Below are 16090 nucleotides of genomic sequence, written 5' to 3'. Positions count from 1 at the left end.
CCAACAGCGTTTGTAATTCTTGCGTTAAAAATCCTAGCGACACCATTGTTCAAATCTTCGAAGCGAAGAGCCAACTCAACGAGCTTTCAAATGCACATTTTTGATGATCGATGTATCGAACAAGATTGCCAAGGAAGAATATTCGTAAGCTGGTTCCTGCCTTACACGTGGTGAAGGTGCACCTTGATCCGCCATTGCCTCTTTCCCAGCATCTGCCTCGAGCTGCGTTCCGGTCGCTGCTTCTGTGCTCTAACCGTCATGTCCCAAGAGGAGAATGCTGAGAGCCCGGGTTCTTCTCGGTTCCCTGTACTACCCCCGCGATTTGGACCCTCAGCAGCCGCCAACGCGGCCTTCAGATGTTTGCTGGCCCCCGAGGTGACGACGTCGACGACTGACTTGAGTACTACGACCGCGCACGCTCTTTCAAACAAATTGCACGACTCCCTAAAACTTCTAAACGTGTCCTAATACCTGAGCGGCGTCGCACGCACATGGTCACTTAATCACGAGAGGGATATTCTGGACTGGTCCTGTTTCAAGGATGGTTGCGGCAGATTTTCAGCGCTCCGGGTGTTCGGGCTGAAGTCGCCGAGATGTAGCATGGTGACAGCATTCAGCGCACAACTGAGTCGTAAACTTTCTAAATTGAGGATGTACTCGCTCTTTGTCGACGTGTCAGTACCTCCATGACAGAAGCCGACCGTGTTCTCCGCGTCCTGAAACGTATCGCCTTTATTGCATTCAAAGCCCTTTCTGTTCAAAACCCTACCTCCCATCATCACAACCAGTCAACTTCCTTACAATTGCAACCCATCCGTCTGCAACATGCCCCGGCTGCCTCCCTTTTGCCTGCCGACTCCGATCTGCGTGCGTTAATTCGGGTGCTCATTCCTCAGGAACTTCTCGCTCACGGGTCTTCGAGCCGCAATGAGCCTGGGACTCCTGCACCGTCATCTGCTGGTGCCGACGTTCGAAGCATTATCAAAGAACAGTCGGCCTCGCTAAACTTCTCCTGCGCCTCCGCACCCAAGTACGCGCAGGTCGCTGCCTTGTCACCTGGCTTTGGTTCGCCTCAAACGCCGGCGCCTGCACGGGACCATGTAACAGGTTTGGCAACCTTAGCCCCTTTTCCACCATAGTACAAGTTCAGGCGCCCAAGCCACCCCTTTTGTTATAATTGCGGCTTCCGTTGCCACATTTCGCACTTCTGTTGTCGTTGCTTCCAAGATGAACGTCGACTGCACTCCTAGTGACTACACTCTTAGATCTCTCGCCCAGCAGCGCCGTTCCTTCCATGCCTCTTCGCGGCGTTCTTCTTCACCACCTGCCGACAGTTCCGCTGCGCCGCGTTATCAGCCCACCAGTAGCCGATCCCATTCGCCGTACCGCCGGTCTTCCTCTCCGTTCCAGCCGGCTTCTCCGGCTCCTGACCTTCGCTTGGAAAACTTGCTGGTGCAATTTTGGAAAGAAAGCTGCATGCTTCAAACCACAACAGATTCACCCAGAACGCTTTTAAAATATGGTTTCCGTGTGCATTGTAGCTTTATGAATTGAGGCTTTCATGGAAAAGGGCGCTGCTGTTTCCGTAATTGACACCGACTTGTAGTGTTCCTTCCTGTGGAAAGTGAAAACGCCGTGCGATGAGCCCCAACTGCGTGGAGCTTACGCAGTCGTCATTCGTCCATTAGCAAAGTGAACTTTGCGAGTTTCTATTGATGGTGCCCATTACCATGCATACAATGCTGCGCTGTCTCCTTGAGGTCACCTTCTCATTTTTTGGCTGGGAAATCTTGTTCTTCGCATGCGCTATTACCTCTTCTCGCGACCGCATTATCCACATGAATGAGAGAGATCTTCCCTCTGATTCTCCCGAGTCATGTCATCGCATCATTGCCGCTGCTATTTCGATTTTGTCACACTTACTTGTCACGCTTGCTTTTCACGCTTACTTTTAATTCCATTGTTAGTGGGAATGTGCTTATCGCGCTTTCTAGTCGGCACCAAATCAGGGAAATTGCCTTTGTATCTCGCCCTGTACGGTTTGAAAACGGATCAGCCTTTGCCGTTGCCTTGACCTCCTTCCGTGAACCTGTTCTCCTGCACAAAGGAACCTCTTTTTCATGCGTGTTGGACATTCAGCCGGTTTGTATCATCGTGCTTACAGCGCCCTCCTCCCAGCTGTTAAATTCAGTGAACGTTTCGCTATCTGTCCCCTCCGCCACCATCAATGCGTACCTCCCTGCTTCGCAACACCAAGAGTTCCTGAACTTGCTTCGCAAGCACTAAAGTGTTTTGCTGTGACTTCTGCTACCCTGGGAGGTACTTCTGTTATGAAGCACAGTATAGTTAGCGTAGCGCGTGTTAGCCGTGGCCCTCAGCGAGTTGCTTTATCTGTAAGGAAATTCGTAGAAGACAACGTGAGTGATACGCTCCACCGAGACATTATTCACCCTTTAGCCAGTTCTTGAGCTTCCCCGTTGGTGCTCTTAAAAAAAAAATGAGTAACTGCGATTTTGTGTTGATTACTGCACTTTCAACAAAATCATTCACAAAGATGCTTACCATATGCGTCTGGTTGATCACTCTCAACTCTCAACAGGGAGTTAAATACTTCTCAACCTTAGATCTTCGTTCCAGTTTCTGACACATTCCCAAATCATGATGCAGTGAAAGAAAACACCGCGCTGGCTAATCTCCACGGGCTATATGAATTGAAAGTTATGCCGTTTGTACTCTGTAATGATCCCGCTACTTTTGAATGCATGATTGATATACTCCTCCGCGGCCTGTACTGGAAAGCCTGCTTATGCTACCTAGGCAACATTGTTATTTTCTCCTCACTTTTCGAGACCATATACGCCGCATCGGTTAAGTGCTTAGGTGCCTGGAATCCGCTGGCCCTCAACTCAATACAAAAAGTGTCATTTCTCCAGAAAGGAAATCAAGATCCTGGGCCACATCATCAGGCACGACGGAATTCGCACCGACCTTGACAAGTTGGCCGATGCGCAGATTTTTCCTCATCTTCAAAGGGGTAAAGAACCGCGCAGTTTGCTTGGCCTGTCCTCTTATATTCGCCGTTTTGTCAGAAATTTCGCAACCACCGCCGCCCCAGAGTGTCAGCTTCTCACCACTCAGAGTGCTTTCGTTTGGTCTCAGCCATGTGAAAGTGCTTTTCAAACCCTCAAGCTGGCTCTCACTTCAGACTCTGTCCTTGGTCATTTTGACGATGCTGCTCCCACCATTGCACGCACTGAGGCTAGCAGCCACGACCTTGGCGTTGCACTTCTGCAGCGTAGTAGTACTTCTCGCGAGAAAGTTATTGAGTTCGACAGCCGCACTTTGACACCTGCGCAACGTAACTATATCATCACTTAGCAGGAACGTCTTGCCGTCGCTTGGGCAGTTCATAAATTCTGCCCCTAACTTTACGGCCGCCACTTCACGGTCATTACGGACCATCACGCAATAGGCTTGTTGTGAAGCCTCAAAATGCTGACTGGGCACCTTGGCCGCTGAGTTCTTTGTCTCCAAGAATACACTTTCGCCATCGTATACATGTCGGTTCGCACATTTCAAGACGCCGATACTCTTTCGCGTTGCCCGCTTCTGGAACTTGCGTGTCGTTCTTCTACACCACCTTGTTCCTTCCAGCGCGACGCTGCTTCGTTGTCAGCTGTTCTGCACATCGCCCCCTCCCCAATGTCGCATCTGACGACTACGACGCCTTTGCATCGAATCACTGCGGCGATGCGTACTTTCGCTCTTTTATCGACCGCCTCACTGGGGCTTCCGGCCTTCCTAACGCTTGGCTGTGTAGGCAGCTTCACCAGTACAAAATTAGAGAATTGTGTGCTCTTCCGCTACGCTTACTGCCCGACGGCACCCGCTGAGTTCAATTGGTGGCATGTACGCTTCGCTTTAGAATTTTGTACGCCCTACTCAAAGTCGCCACAGCCGGTCACTTAGATGCTCACAAAACATATGACCGCGTGAAAAGCAGCTTCTTCTCGCCTGGCATTTCCTCAAGCTTAGCTAAATACAAATTATCTTCCTCGCTCTGCCAGCGTCCAAAAGACCGACTTTACCTCCCGCCGGACATCTGCAGCCTCTTCTTTACCCCGCCACACCGTTCGCCGCCGTCGGCGTCGAATTGTGTGGCCCGTTTCCTGTCTCTAGGCTCGGTAATCGTTGGATATCCAAACCTATCGACCATCTGACCATTTCGAAGAGACCGCAGCCTCGTCTAATGGCATGGCGCGCTCAACGCTGCCACCATGTTTTGGAATTATTCGCAGTGCGCCAGGCCGCCCCTCATGTGCTTCTCAGTGACCGCGGCCGCACGTTCCTGTCGAGAGTTGTTGCCGAAGTTCTTCAAGCCTCTTTACACATCACAAGATGGCCTCCTGCTACGACCTCGGTACAAATGGCCTCCTGTTTGAGCGGCTCTATCGCACACTTTCAGATATGATTGACATGTATGTCGAACATGATCACCGAAATGTAATATACTAACGCCTAGCCAGCATAGCGTATGGAAAAGCTTTTCTACAGAAACTGCGTTTGTAACCCAAAAAGAACTAATTCTAGAGACCTTTGAACAAAAACTTTTCACTCTTGGCATTTTTGTCGACTTTTCGAAAGCGTTCATCGCATCAATCACAACACAATGTTGGCAAAGCTTCAACACGATCATTTTCGCGGAAAATTTTATCAAATAATTACATTATACGTTAATTGCTGTGTACAACAAGTAACAGTAGGCAACGAGTCATCAAATTTTATACATCTGTCTTCTGGTGTGCCGCAAGGTATTACATTGGGACCGCTGCTTTTCCTTCTTTGTGTAAACGACATTGTCTGTATTAGTAAACTTCCAACTTTTGTCATATATGCAGATGACAACACTCTATTTTTCCGAGCAACACATGTGCGAGATCTTGAACAGCAAGCTGCAGATTGTTTGTAGAAACTTCACAAGTGGTCTGAATTCAATTTACTGATCATGGACACAGGAAAAAGCAAAGCTGTACTTCTTAGACCTCGTAATAAGGATCCTGCTGTCTCACAAATTCGCCTAAAAACGGGTTCCTCATTCATTCAAATAGTTCCTACGGCCAAAAGCCCGGGAGTGCATTTTAAAGAAAATTTATCATGGGATGAACACGTTGAAAAAGTTAGGGACAATTTGTCCAAGGTTGCTGGTATTGTGTCCCGACTGCGGTACCTCTTCCCAAAGCACATTAAGCTGATGCTGTGCAACGCACTGTTTTCCTCGGTGACTAACTATTGTATTTTGGTCTGGGGAACAACATCATTTGTGAATATCAAACCGCTGCAATTACTTCAAAAGAAAATTGTTCGAAATATTGTTAATGTTTCACGTTTTGAACATACGGAACCGATTTTTGCATCGCTTCGCATCTCCCCCTTCGCCAAGTCTTTGAATATATACTACTGAGGCGGTATAAAACAGTATTAGAAAAAATAATCTATTTTTGTGTGCCTGTCGAACATAGAATGTAAAGAATTGAATTATGCCACCCGTACTTGTTTCACATGGTTCGTGTCGAAAACTTCAACGAATTATGTGCGCCAAATGCTTTCATACACTCTTCTGTGTTCATTAAATGAAACATCTAAATTGATGCACACTTAGGTACCCGTGAGCACTTCGTGCAACTGAGATTTGTACTTATTATTTGTATTTTCTTTCGTTTGTGCTTACTTGTCGTTTTATTTTAATTCCATACTCACGTAGTGATCCTGTTATTAATGTATTCTGATGCTGCTGCCAAGTCATTGTAGGGTGCGTCGATTCCTGTCAAGCCTTCTCTCTGGCTTTTTGTCGACGCACCCAACATCTTCAAGATGTTGAATAAATTGAATTGAATAGAATTTTTTTGAAATTGGGACACAGTCTTTCCTGCCATTGCTTTTGTCCAAATTTCGCATTCCTACTAACTACTGGTTATGTCCGTTTATTATCGTTTACGGTCGTCTTTTCACTACCCTTCTCGACGCCTCTTTATTCTAGACGCCGGCGAGCTGCCCCCCGTCTGTTCCGAAAAAGTTCCTCTCCCTAGTGGCCCTATTCGGCCATCTTGCTCGCCTAAACACTGAAGCCTCCAAAGAAGATCACAAGAATCACTGCAACGCGACGCACCACGTTCTGTATTTCCCCCCTGTCGACTAGGTCTTACTTTGGATCCTTTTGCGGATGCCTCGACTTGCTCAAGCTTTAGAGTTGCTTAATTGGACCCTGCTTGGTGCTCGTCTAAACTTCTTCAGAGAACTACCGTGTCTCTCGTGCTGATCCTCCTGCGGACTGATGTTACCGCGCGACAGAAATTGCCAAGTTTCCCGCCTGACGCCTTTCATTCCGTACCCTGTATCTGACAAATCGCAGCCAGGCTGTTGATGTCCGACTGCGCGGGTGGTTGTTGTTGTTGTTGTTGTTGCCTCTAAAGTGATGGCACATACCCAAACTGTGGGACTTGCCAGGGTTTCGTGCAGGTTCAAAGAGGTGAAAAATTTATCTATGCTTACCTCAAGCGGCTCATAAACAAAAAATTGTGCAATCTGGGAAACGAATAACAAATTTTGAGAGATTTTGAGAAGATGGTTATAAAAATCGATGAACAAAGAGGTATGGGCTACATTAAATTGATTAGAATGTAATAATCTTATATAAATAAATTTTCAGAGAAAAGAAAAGGGAAATAAAAGTTAACACAAAACTCTCCACGTCTCGATAACACATCTGCAAAGGAGCTCACACACCAGCTTAACGGCATGTCCTTTCACGGTTGCACCGAAGGAAGGAGAGGACGGGAAAAGTAAACGGTAGCCCTAATTGAGCGAGGGAAATTAGAAATTACTTTATTCTCTGCCGTGCAAACCGCCGGCATGATAGTCTGAAATGCTTTAAGGATTCACTGTCCCCGTATGACCTCCATAGATTCGACGGCGTGAACCAAGTTCGCATAAATATTGAGACGAGGAATCCTGCTGCGGAACAGCGTGATGAAAACCTCACATTGCCTTAAACACGTGAACGAAAGTTCTATGGGAATTTTCAGTGTTCATGGTCTGTTGTAGCTAGGATGGGCTCTTAGCTCAGGTTCTGGTGTAGTTTAAACGTTCCTGACAGGACGTGGTCAGCAGGTTAAGGTTTAGAGAAACGTAGCCAACAGGCCCGTTGATGGCTGACTTCGCTAAGAAATAGGCCATTGAATTTTAAGTAATGGCACCATGCCCTGGAATCCACTGCAAACACACTTCTTGTACATGAAGGGGCACAAAGTACATTAGGGATTGGTACAGGATACGAGTTATCGAGATTTCAAGTGCTGTCAAGCCTAAGAGACTGTCCAAGAGAATGATTACATGAGAAATATAGTGGGGAACTTTTTTGAGCGCGAAACTAATAGCGAGAAATTAAGCAGCAAAAATTGGGTTGTAATCTGGGATCCGGATAGAATAATTCCAATCTAGAGCGCGGGGAAATAACACCTACTGCTGTTTTCCGCCATGTTTAGAGGCATCTCTAGAAATGACTGCTGGGCTCGGATACTGGAACATGTATGCTTCCGGGAGACGATTTTGCTCACTGGCAGTCAATCTTTTTGCATACTGCGGCAGATGACCGCAGCGGTTGCCTAATGGTTGAGCATCCGCCCCGCATTTGGGAGGTGCGGGGTTCGATCCCCAGTGCCGCTTGGTACAAACCGGTGATACAATTGGTACGAATTTCTCTTACCTGGTGCTCGGCATAAACAGGGTGAAATGCTTGGGAAATGCATCTTTGACCTCATCTTGAGCAAACGAAAACATCCTTGTGCCATGGCGCTCTTTGGCCGCAGATGCTCTTGCGCCATAAAACAATCACTATCCTCACCATCATCATATTGCGGCAGCATATGTTTGAAGAAAACAGCTGGAGTAGCCTGCACATTGCTAACGGACTGCACGAAGCTAAGCGAGACTGCAATTCTAGATAACAGATACTCTATAAACACAAGTTGAGGCACCTTGTTTTGCGGCCAAAGTTTATCTAGAAATGAAGCTGATTTTATCAAAGAAAATGGGTGGAGCGACTCTAGGCATAGGCTCAAGTCCCCGTAAGAAGGTAAGCAATGTGAGAAGCTGGAAGCGATAGTTCAAGTCCCGTACGCGGGCTTCCAGAAACGGGACATTTGCCACTGATTTTGGCAAGCCAAGGCAAAGCCCTGGAGCGCGCCTCTCCAAAAGCACCAGAGGTTGAATTTTGTATCTAGGATAACCTGACAACATAAAGCAGCCGAACTCCAAAATTGATAATACGTAAGTCTTAAAGATAAATAAGTGTCTCTGCGCATACCAGATTTCTTATTGCTGATGCGCGTAAGGCGATCGAGAGCCCGCTCACCTTTCTGAACAATACTTTGGAGGGTCGTTTATTACACCTAGCTATTTTAAGGACACAACTTATGGGATTTGGTTGCCATGTCACTTTAAACAGATATAAAGAGGGGACGCTGGTGGGAAAACGAGAACGAAAGATTTGTTTACGTTGAGAATTCAACGTAACTTACACGATTAAATTTCCAGGGCATTGAGGTAGGCTTCCAATAGCTGGTACAGTGAATGAACATCTCTAGCACAAGCGAAAAAGGCTATGTCATCCGCATACGCATGCACTTTGATGTCACATTGAGTAGGTATGCCCGGCATGAGTATGTTTAAAATTAAAGGTTACAGGACCGATCCCTGAGGCACAACTCTGGTCTGTGAAAAGGTTTTAGAAGTAAAGAAACCATCGGAACACATGAAACGTCTCTCTTTTAAGAAATCCCGTACCTATGAAACAGTGTATACGGCGGCTGAATTTCGTCAAGCTTGCTCAAGAGTATTGAATGCTCTACGGTGTCATATTATTTGCGATATCCAAAATGGGTACAGCCGCGACCTCTTTCTTCTGCTTTCCAAATCTAAATGAGGACTCCAGATCGAGCGCCGTCGGCCGAAACCCAATCAGAGAATCACTGATGGCTTGTTATGTCATAACTATACATTGTTAGCACTCTTTGTGCCTTCGTCACTTTCACCTATCTGTACGCGACTTCATCCTTTTTCCCCTGTGTATATTGATCTCATCGCTAGAGCTGTTCGCTCGGAGTGTATCACCGGCTGCGGGTGGGAATAAACCGGTCGGTGAACTCCTGCCTTACAATTAAAACGTTTATGAGTTATTTAGTTAGGCAATAATGTAACTATTGAGCTTTGTGGCGCATATGCCATGTGCCTTGCTTTAAAATGCACCTACACAGTTGGCATGGAGGTAACTCTCATATGTTTAAAAATAAAAATCAAAATATTGGAAGAAAATCACCTGATATATTTTCGAAAGCATTGAGAATGTTGAATCTATTCCGGAAATATTTTCACAAAGCTGCTGTATATATAAACTCACCGCTGCATCTCACAACCATCACACCCATTTCTGAACATGCCAGTGCGGTGGGGGATCTACGCATGACTTCATTACCGGCTCCTTAGGAAAACGTTCAGGCCAGGGCAGCTCACTTTGGCACCAGTGACTAGGCGCCGCGTTTCGTAACAACAAATTATTTAATTGATAAATTTCCAGTAGCACGAATCTCTGCAGTAAAGTTGGAAATGTTCAACCACATCCATTTCAACAAAACCGCGATAAGCAATGCTTTGCACATTCAGCTGGCCTACTCGGTATCTGTACGTTGTGGTCATGCCCAACAGACGATAGCAAAAACTCTTCCTTTACAAATATCATATATATGTAGAACAATGTGCCAAAAATTTTGTCGACGGCGCAATTCTGGAAGCGTTTCGTGCATTTCTTCTAATGTTTTATCTTAGCATTGTCTTATTTAACGTACGCGAGTGTGTGCGCGAGTTTTATTTTCTGTATTATTGCTCCTCTGTGTGTTGTACAAATGTCTCAGCATCTGACTATGGCACTTGTGATATTTTATTTATTCCCAGGTCTACCACGCAAAAGTACCTTTCTAGCGATGCAGGTTTCTTTGAATAAACTCCGCAAATAAAAAGAAACTTCCAAGAGTTCTTTTCGCCGGGTTTACCAGAAAGAGTATGGGCAACGCTTCAGTTATTCTTTGTATCTATGTACAAATGACCTCTACCTTGCTTATCATTAGCGCTGTTTATAGCAGCCTGTAAGGCCACCGATTTAATTTGATGTGCCTGTAATGTGAGTTCTTTAACTAATATTCATGTGAATGCAACTCTGGTAGTAGCAGTCCACCAAATGATCAAAGCCTGCTCGAGGCAGCTTAAATTTATAAGCCTAAGCTGCCTCATTTCTGGTTCGATGACATGCAAAACAAACAATATTTCCTTGACAAAAGCACGATGTTTTATTACTCGTCGAGCAAAGACGGCTCATTGAAGCGTCTTGTAGGAAAACTGTTGAGCAGCCGGCAATATCATGTTACAATTATCTGAGAGAGACTTATCATGACTGAGGTTGTAATAAATACATGAAATGAAACGCCTGCGTTCCCTCAGCATACAAGAGTCCCCGAGGTTCTAATCGAGGACACACCTGCAGCGGGCTCTGGCTTCTAGCCATCGACTAATGAATAGAGAAAACAAATTGGTGGGCGTTCAGTTTCTCGCCCTGCTCAATAAGTCGTTTGCCCTCTTCGTCCAAGAGCGTGCATAGACTGCGTACAACATCGGTATGGCTGCTCGAGTCTTGCAGAGCGTAGACGTCCAAATGCTTTGCGAAGAACTTGGTCACGAGTTCAGTGGCTTTCTTCTCAGCCTTCTCTTTTATGATTGGTAAGACTGCGTTAGAGACGGACTTGACGACATCCTCGGCAGCGTTCTGGATGTGGGGCATAATTTTCTTCGCAGCCTTCTTGATTTTTCGGCAAGCCTTCTTCACTGCTCCCTTGGTCTTATTCCAGAAATTGCGGAAGAAATACTCGTCCGTCTGAAATGGAAGAATAAAAACATAATGCCCAAGCATGCTCTTAAGTTTCAAACCTAATATAGGCAGTACAGTTCCGATTAAAATAAATGTGATCAGTAACGCCCGTAGGTCCAGCGCTGTTCTCATTTGTTTTTAATATGATAATAATGTTAGTCGTTCACACTAGTGCATTTGGCCGCGAGAGCAAGTGGTATTCACCGCCGCGGCAGAGATTACTACGAAATGCCCATCAAAAAGCCCGATTAGCACAGAACTGAACTGTGCCGCCGAGAAAGTTCAACCGAATGCTGTCCTTAAATAGGATTTCAACGAGGATGTTCCGTTCATGCGGTGACTTACAGTGCGGCATCCTTTGAAGTAGGGCTCCTGTTTCTTGACATCGTTCTACTTGTTTTCACTAACTCCGAAGCTAACCTTTTGTATTTAGGTGCCTTTTTACTGTATATATGCCGTTTCGCCTCATGAACTCCCGTTCGTTGAACATACCCGTTTCTTTTACCACTCACGTCTGTAATGCCTTAATGGCCATGAGTGTACACTAAACAAATACAATAAATAACTAAATAAATAAGCAAGAAAGTGCGAATGTGTTAAAATACGTAACGTCCTGCAAAATGCCTCCCCTTATGTTCAGAAAACTTGCATACTCTTATGGTCACAGACGATGAGATACTAGAGAACACGTCTAACGTGCTCTCGTGACAGGCTGTGGAGGGCGTTACGAAAAGCTATCTCCGCGAAAATGACACATTCTCCTGGCTACCTACATATTGAGCACGCATAGATATCATCAAAACCACGTTCTCCCGGGGGGCAATTGGGAGCTCCTTGTCGAAGCGCCAACGGGGTGGCCGGGAAATATGAAGGAGGAAGCATTTCCTCTGCGTCAGATTTCGCTCGCTCTAGCCGCCGTATGCCGAAGTGCGAGAGAGCATTGAGCTTCATATCGCAATATTTTGTAGTATTAGTTCACAAAACTCTCCGATCGGTCGAGAGAACAATGTCATTCAACTTGTCCAACGGGGCCCGTATAAACCTGACCACCAGGTTGTGAACAACCTGCCCACCTTTGCAGATGGAGATAATTACATTGCAAAGGAAACTTCTACGGCGATGCTCTCGCTTTTTTTCTCGCAGCTGGGAAAAGAGAAAAAAGCAGGTTGAATACAACTGGGGAGAAGATTGGACGAGAGGGCGATGACGTCACAAGATCACATGATCACAGCGCTGGTCTTGCCCCTCCGCATGCAAACATAAAGGGTCGAATCACTCCGGTTGGAACCGGTTGGGGGAAAGGGTTCGATAGCCTCTAGGACACCGACATTAACGAATACAGTGAAGTTTGACTAGGAAATGAACTTAGATATAATGAGCGCATAATTATGTGCTTGCCAGTATACATGCAAGATGACTGTTGCCATATTTTGTATGTGGTGTAAGAAATGACACGCAGAAGTTTGTCGCAGCAACTATGTCTAACGCTGTCGCATTCCCCTCTTAAGGTAACCGAGGCACCCCAATAACTTTTATCACCCCTGTACAATTACTTGCGCCTTCAGTCGCGTGTTTACAGTTTCCTAGATTAGCAAGAAATCAATTTGTAAGACGTGCTCCGTGCGAATGTTATGGTGTTAATAACTACTGTTTTTATTTTAACCGAGTTCCTCAATATTCGTGCAACATTAACAAATATTCGTTGACGCATAATTAGGCAAAGTCAGGTACTGCTTCCATCCATTAGTCACCCAACTCCTCCTCAGAGACTGCACGAGGTCTCTGTTAACCAATTTAATTCTTGCAAAAGCAGATGTTTTATCCCTCAATTCTGCCCTCATTCATTAACACATGCAGTTCTCTGTTCAAACCTACAGCAGGGAGCGAGCATTGTCTCAGAGCTTGATTTTTCATTTTTACTTATTCAATAAAGCACCCCTATTATATCAGTAAATTACAAAAAAATGTTTGATCGAGGCACTTTGCGTTCCTAGGTTTTCAGAACACCTATGCATTTCAATTCACTGCAGATTAACCTCGAATCTCATGCGTATTTTAATTACATACAAGCGACTTGTCGTCTTGTCAGCTCAGGTCGCAAAATGCAATAGTGCTAACCTCCTTCAAATTGTAAGATGGTGATCGCTATTTCTACCATTTCATGCTTTTTTTAACAGTCAACAAAAAAAAATCTTTTTCGGAAGCACTAACCTGGTCGCGATGATGGGCATTGAAATGTTCTGTCAGGTTTAGAGATTGCACCAGATATACAGGCTCTAAATTTGGGCACAGAATTGACCATGCATCTGAGGATTACTTATGCAAGGGTTGTGGGCGCTTGGATGGTTCTATTTGTGGTTGTTGTTGTTCTTGCTTTCGTGACATGGCACATACCCACGACGGGGGAGTGACCAGGGTTCTGAGGGGGGAGACCCTTTAGAATAGGGTAAACTGGTGTCAAGCTAATGATTGTGTCTTGGGCGAAATTGCAGAGTAATTAAAAATAAAAGAAAAAACAATACCGAGAGAGAATATCTGAGAATTAAATATGTGAAAAAACCAAAACGCTCTTTTAATTTCCAAGAGAAGACGTTGTCTTTTTTTTTCTCCAAACCTATAGGTTTCTTGGCGCGTGCACAAATAGTTCTTTCAAGCCTCACCTCGCTGTCCAGTTCGGTGTCTTGTTGAAGCTCGTGGGCAACGTTGCGCAGAATGTGTCCGACCAGCACGGCCTCATCGGCGGCGATTTTGGACTGGAGGCCCGACACCACCTCCAACGTCTTCTCTTCCTCTACGGAAGTTTCCGCTGAAGCTGCAATGTAGTGAGTATTTCACCACTATTTGCCAATAACCTTAGCGCAAAGTAATCTTACATTGGGATGCGAAAATTCCGCTGCAATGCAATATAGCAACCTTCGCCTAAAGAACAGCGATCCGCCTAATATATTCTTTCTTGTCAGCAAAATTCTCTCACATTAGGTAAAGATGAGGGATAAAGATCCTCTACAGGCGATTAGCGGATAGCATTAAGGGTCCTGATCAGTGGGAAAGGTGCTCGGTTGTGGTGCGTGTTGAGAAATTCAGCATTGGTTATAATTGGCCTCCCACTCTGCGGAGGACCGCCACTCAAAAAGTACTAAAATAAAGCTGCCGAAAGTAGCTTGCAAAGTTTACTACTCCTTTACAAATCCCATTAACAATCCATTCTTTCCTGTTTGTACAGGCAATTAGTTAAAATCTCTGCCCAAATAAACAGATATGCGAGAATAGCACCGCCTCACGAGAAGCAGCCATACGAATCATCTCACCTGTGAAGAAAAAGAGGCCAAGCACACAAATTGCGGACGTAATGACATTCATGGCGTCTATAAAAAAAAGGTTGAATCATTTAGTGGTGAAATTTTGACTACAATTTAAGATAAAATTTAAGAAATGTTGATTTTTGCTGTCTACACGAAAATATACACGCGGCATTGGGGTGCACAAGAAATTGAGAATTGATTTTGAGGAAACGAAATGACGCAGTAATCGTCTCACACATGTCGGTGGACACCCAAACCTCGCCGTAAGGGAAGGAATAAAGGAGGGAGTGAAACAATACAGGGAGAAATGTGTGCGGTAGTGGTGTACTCCAGAATGTTTTCGACCACCAGGGGGTTTTTTAACGTGTACCGACATCGCACAGCACACGCTCACGTTTTGCATTTCGCCTCCATCAAAACGCAGCCGTCGCGGTCGGGTTCGAACCCGGGTACTCCGGCTCAGCATACGAGCGCCTTATTACTGAGCCACAAGAGTGAGTTTTCCTCAAAAATTAATTCCTCAAAAACCCTACACACATTGCGGACGGGAGTTTTCCTCAAAAATTAATTCCTCAAAAACCCTACACACATTGCGGACGTTAATGGCACTTATGAAAAAGTGGATTCATTTAGCGGTAAAATTACCAGATCAATTTAACATCAAATGTGACAGATTTGTTGATTTTGGGCGCTTTTCTCGACAACATAGACCCGGAAATCTAGAGCACTTGTCTTTTTCTTGTTTTCTTTTGGAATAACTTTATTTGAGCCTTACAATATATACAGTTATGTAAGAAGATTTTAGTATGCACGAATACTGAAGAAACCAACAATATATATATATATATATATATATATATATATATATATATTCGAGGAAGCTACTGTACTTGAAATACAGCAATGTTTTGAGGCAGGCAGTATTGTGATATCTAACCATGAAGCCCGAGTTGGTTTGTGCATAATGCCTGTTTAGCGGTTGTCAAGAACTAAGTACCGCCATGTATGCACTGTACTCTTAAATAACCGACGTGTTAGCGCACAATTTCTTTATAAGAGCAGTGGGGTGTATCTTCGCTGGCCAATCCATACATTCCAGCGAACTCGCTGGATATTTTCCCGCTTTTAATCGGGCAAGAAGAATAACTTTCAGGAATAACATTACTACCAAGTAAATGCCTGAAAAGCGTCCTTAAGATAGATTCAGGGCAGCTGACTAATGATTTCTACTGTCACCTCAAGTTAGAAAAGCCCAATCCCGGCGGAAAGCGAGCCTAGAAGGTAGTCTTACGACCAGTAGGATTTGTGTGCATTTTTTTCGCAAAGGAAGGTGAATATATATGGCATTTTGTGAACTAGTGTCCACAACGTTCCACACTGCTTTGTATGCCACATAAAACCCCCAAAACCGAAGGCATTTGAACTTACTTTTCTGAACAGTGCCGGCCTGCAGTACGCGCACAGATTTCACAACCAGAAATCGCGGGCTGAATAGTTGATTGCAAAACAGTGTGCGGTTCTCACTGAGGTAAATATGAAAATTTTAATATGCCGAAATTCTACTAACCGCCCTTGTGGCTTTAATCTCGCACCTTCTGTTGGCTACTATTTTGCTTGACAGGAAAATTACTTCTCAAGAGTAAACGTCGTTCCCAAGTTCATCCGAAGGAAACTTTGCTCGATGAAAAAATTTCCTAAAGACGTCGCACTTTTTTTACGAATGCAATGTTTGTTAATTACCGAATCCACCATCGACAAAGGATTCCTTGTAATGCACACTTCAAATGAACACTTAACATTCAAGAGACATTCTTCT

The 16090-nt window shown here is 44.9% G+C and overlaps 1 protein-coding gene across 1 annotated transcript; it reads right to left on the bottom strand.

Annotated features, from left to right (window-relative positions):
• Positions 1-10388: 10388 nt before the first annotated feature.
• Positions 10389-14332, bottom strand: LOC144123186 (uncharacterized). The gene is made up of 3 exons (XM_077656064.1): positions 14281-14332; positions 13633-13784; positions 10389-10978 (listed from the first exon to the last, which is right to left on the bottom strand). Exons 1-3 carry the CDS (start codon positions 14330-14332, stop codon positions 10616-10618), a joined length of 567 nt encoding a protein of 188 aa, XP_077512190.1. The 3' UTR covers positions 10389-10615.
• Positions 14333-16090: the final 1758 nt, after the last annotated feature.

This window comes from Amblyomma americanum, chromosome 3, assembly GCF_052857255.1.
Source record: "Amblyomma americanum isolate KBUSLIRL-KWMA chromosome 3, ASM5285725v1, whole genome shotgun sequence".
NCBI classification, from domain to species: Eukaryota; Metazoa; Arthropoda; class Arachnida; order Ixodida; family Ixodidae; genus Amblyomma; species Amblyomma americanum.
This window is presented reverse-complemented; position numbering and strand designations above follow the sequence as displayed.

Excerpts from the sequence above, each read along its gene's own strand:
- LOC144123186 (XM_077656064.1), bottom strand. The coding sequence starts at position 14,332 with ATGAATGTCATTACGTCCGCAATTTGTGTGCTTGGCCTCTTTTTCTTC. Across the intron at positions 13,785-14,280 it reads TGGCCTCTTTTTCTTCACAG|CTTCAGCGGAAACTTCCGTA; the intron begins GTGAGATGATTC and ends ACTACATTGCAG. Across the intron at positions 10,979-13,632 it reads ACACCGAACTGGACAGCGAG|ACGGACGAGTATTTCTTCCG; the intron begins GTGAGGCTTGAA and ends CTTCCATTTCAG.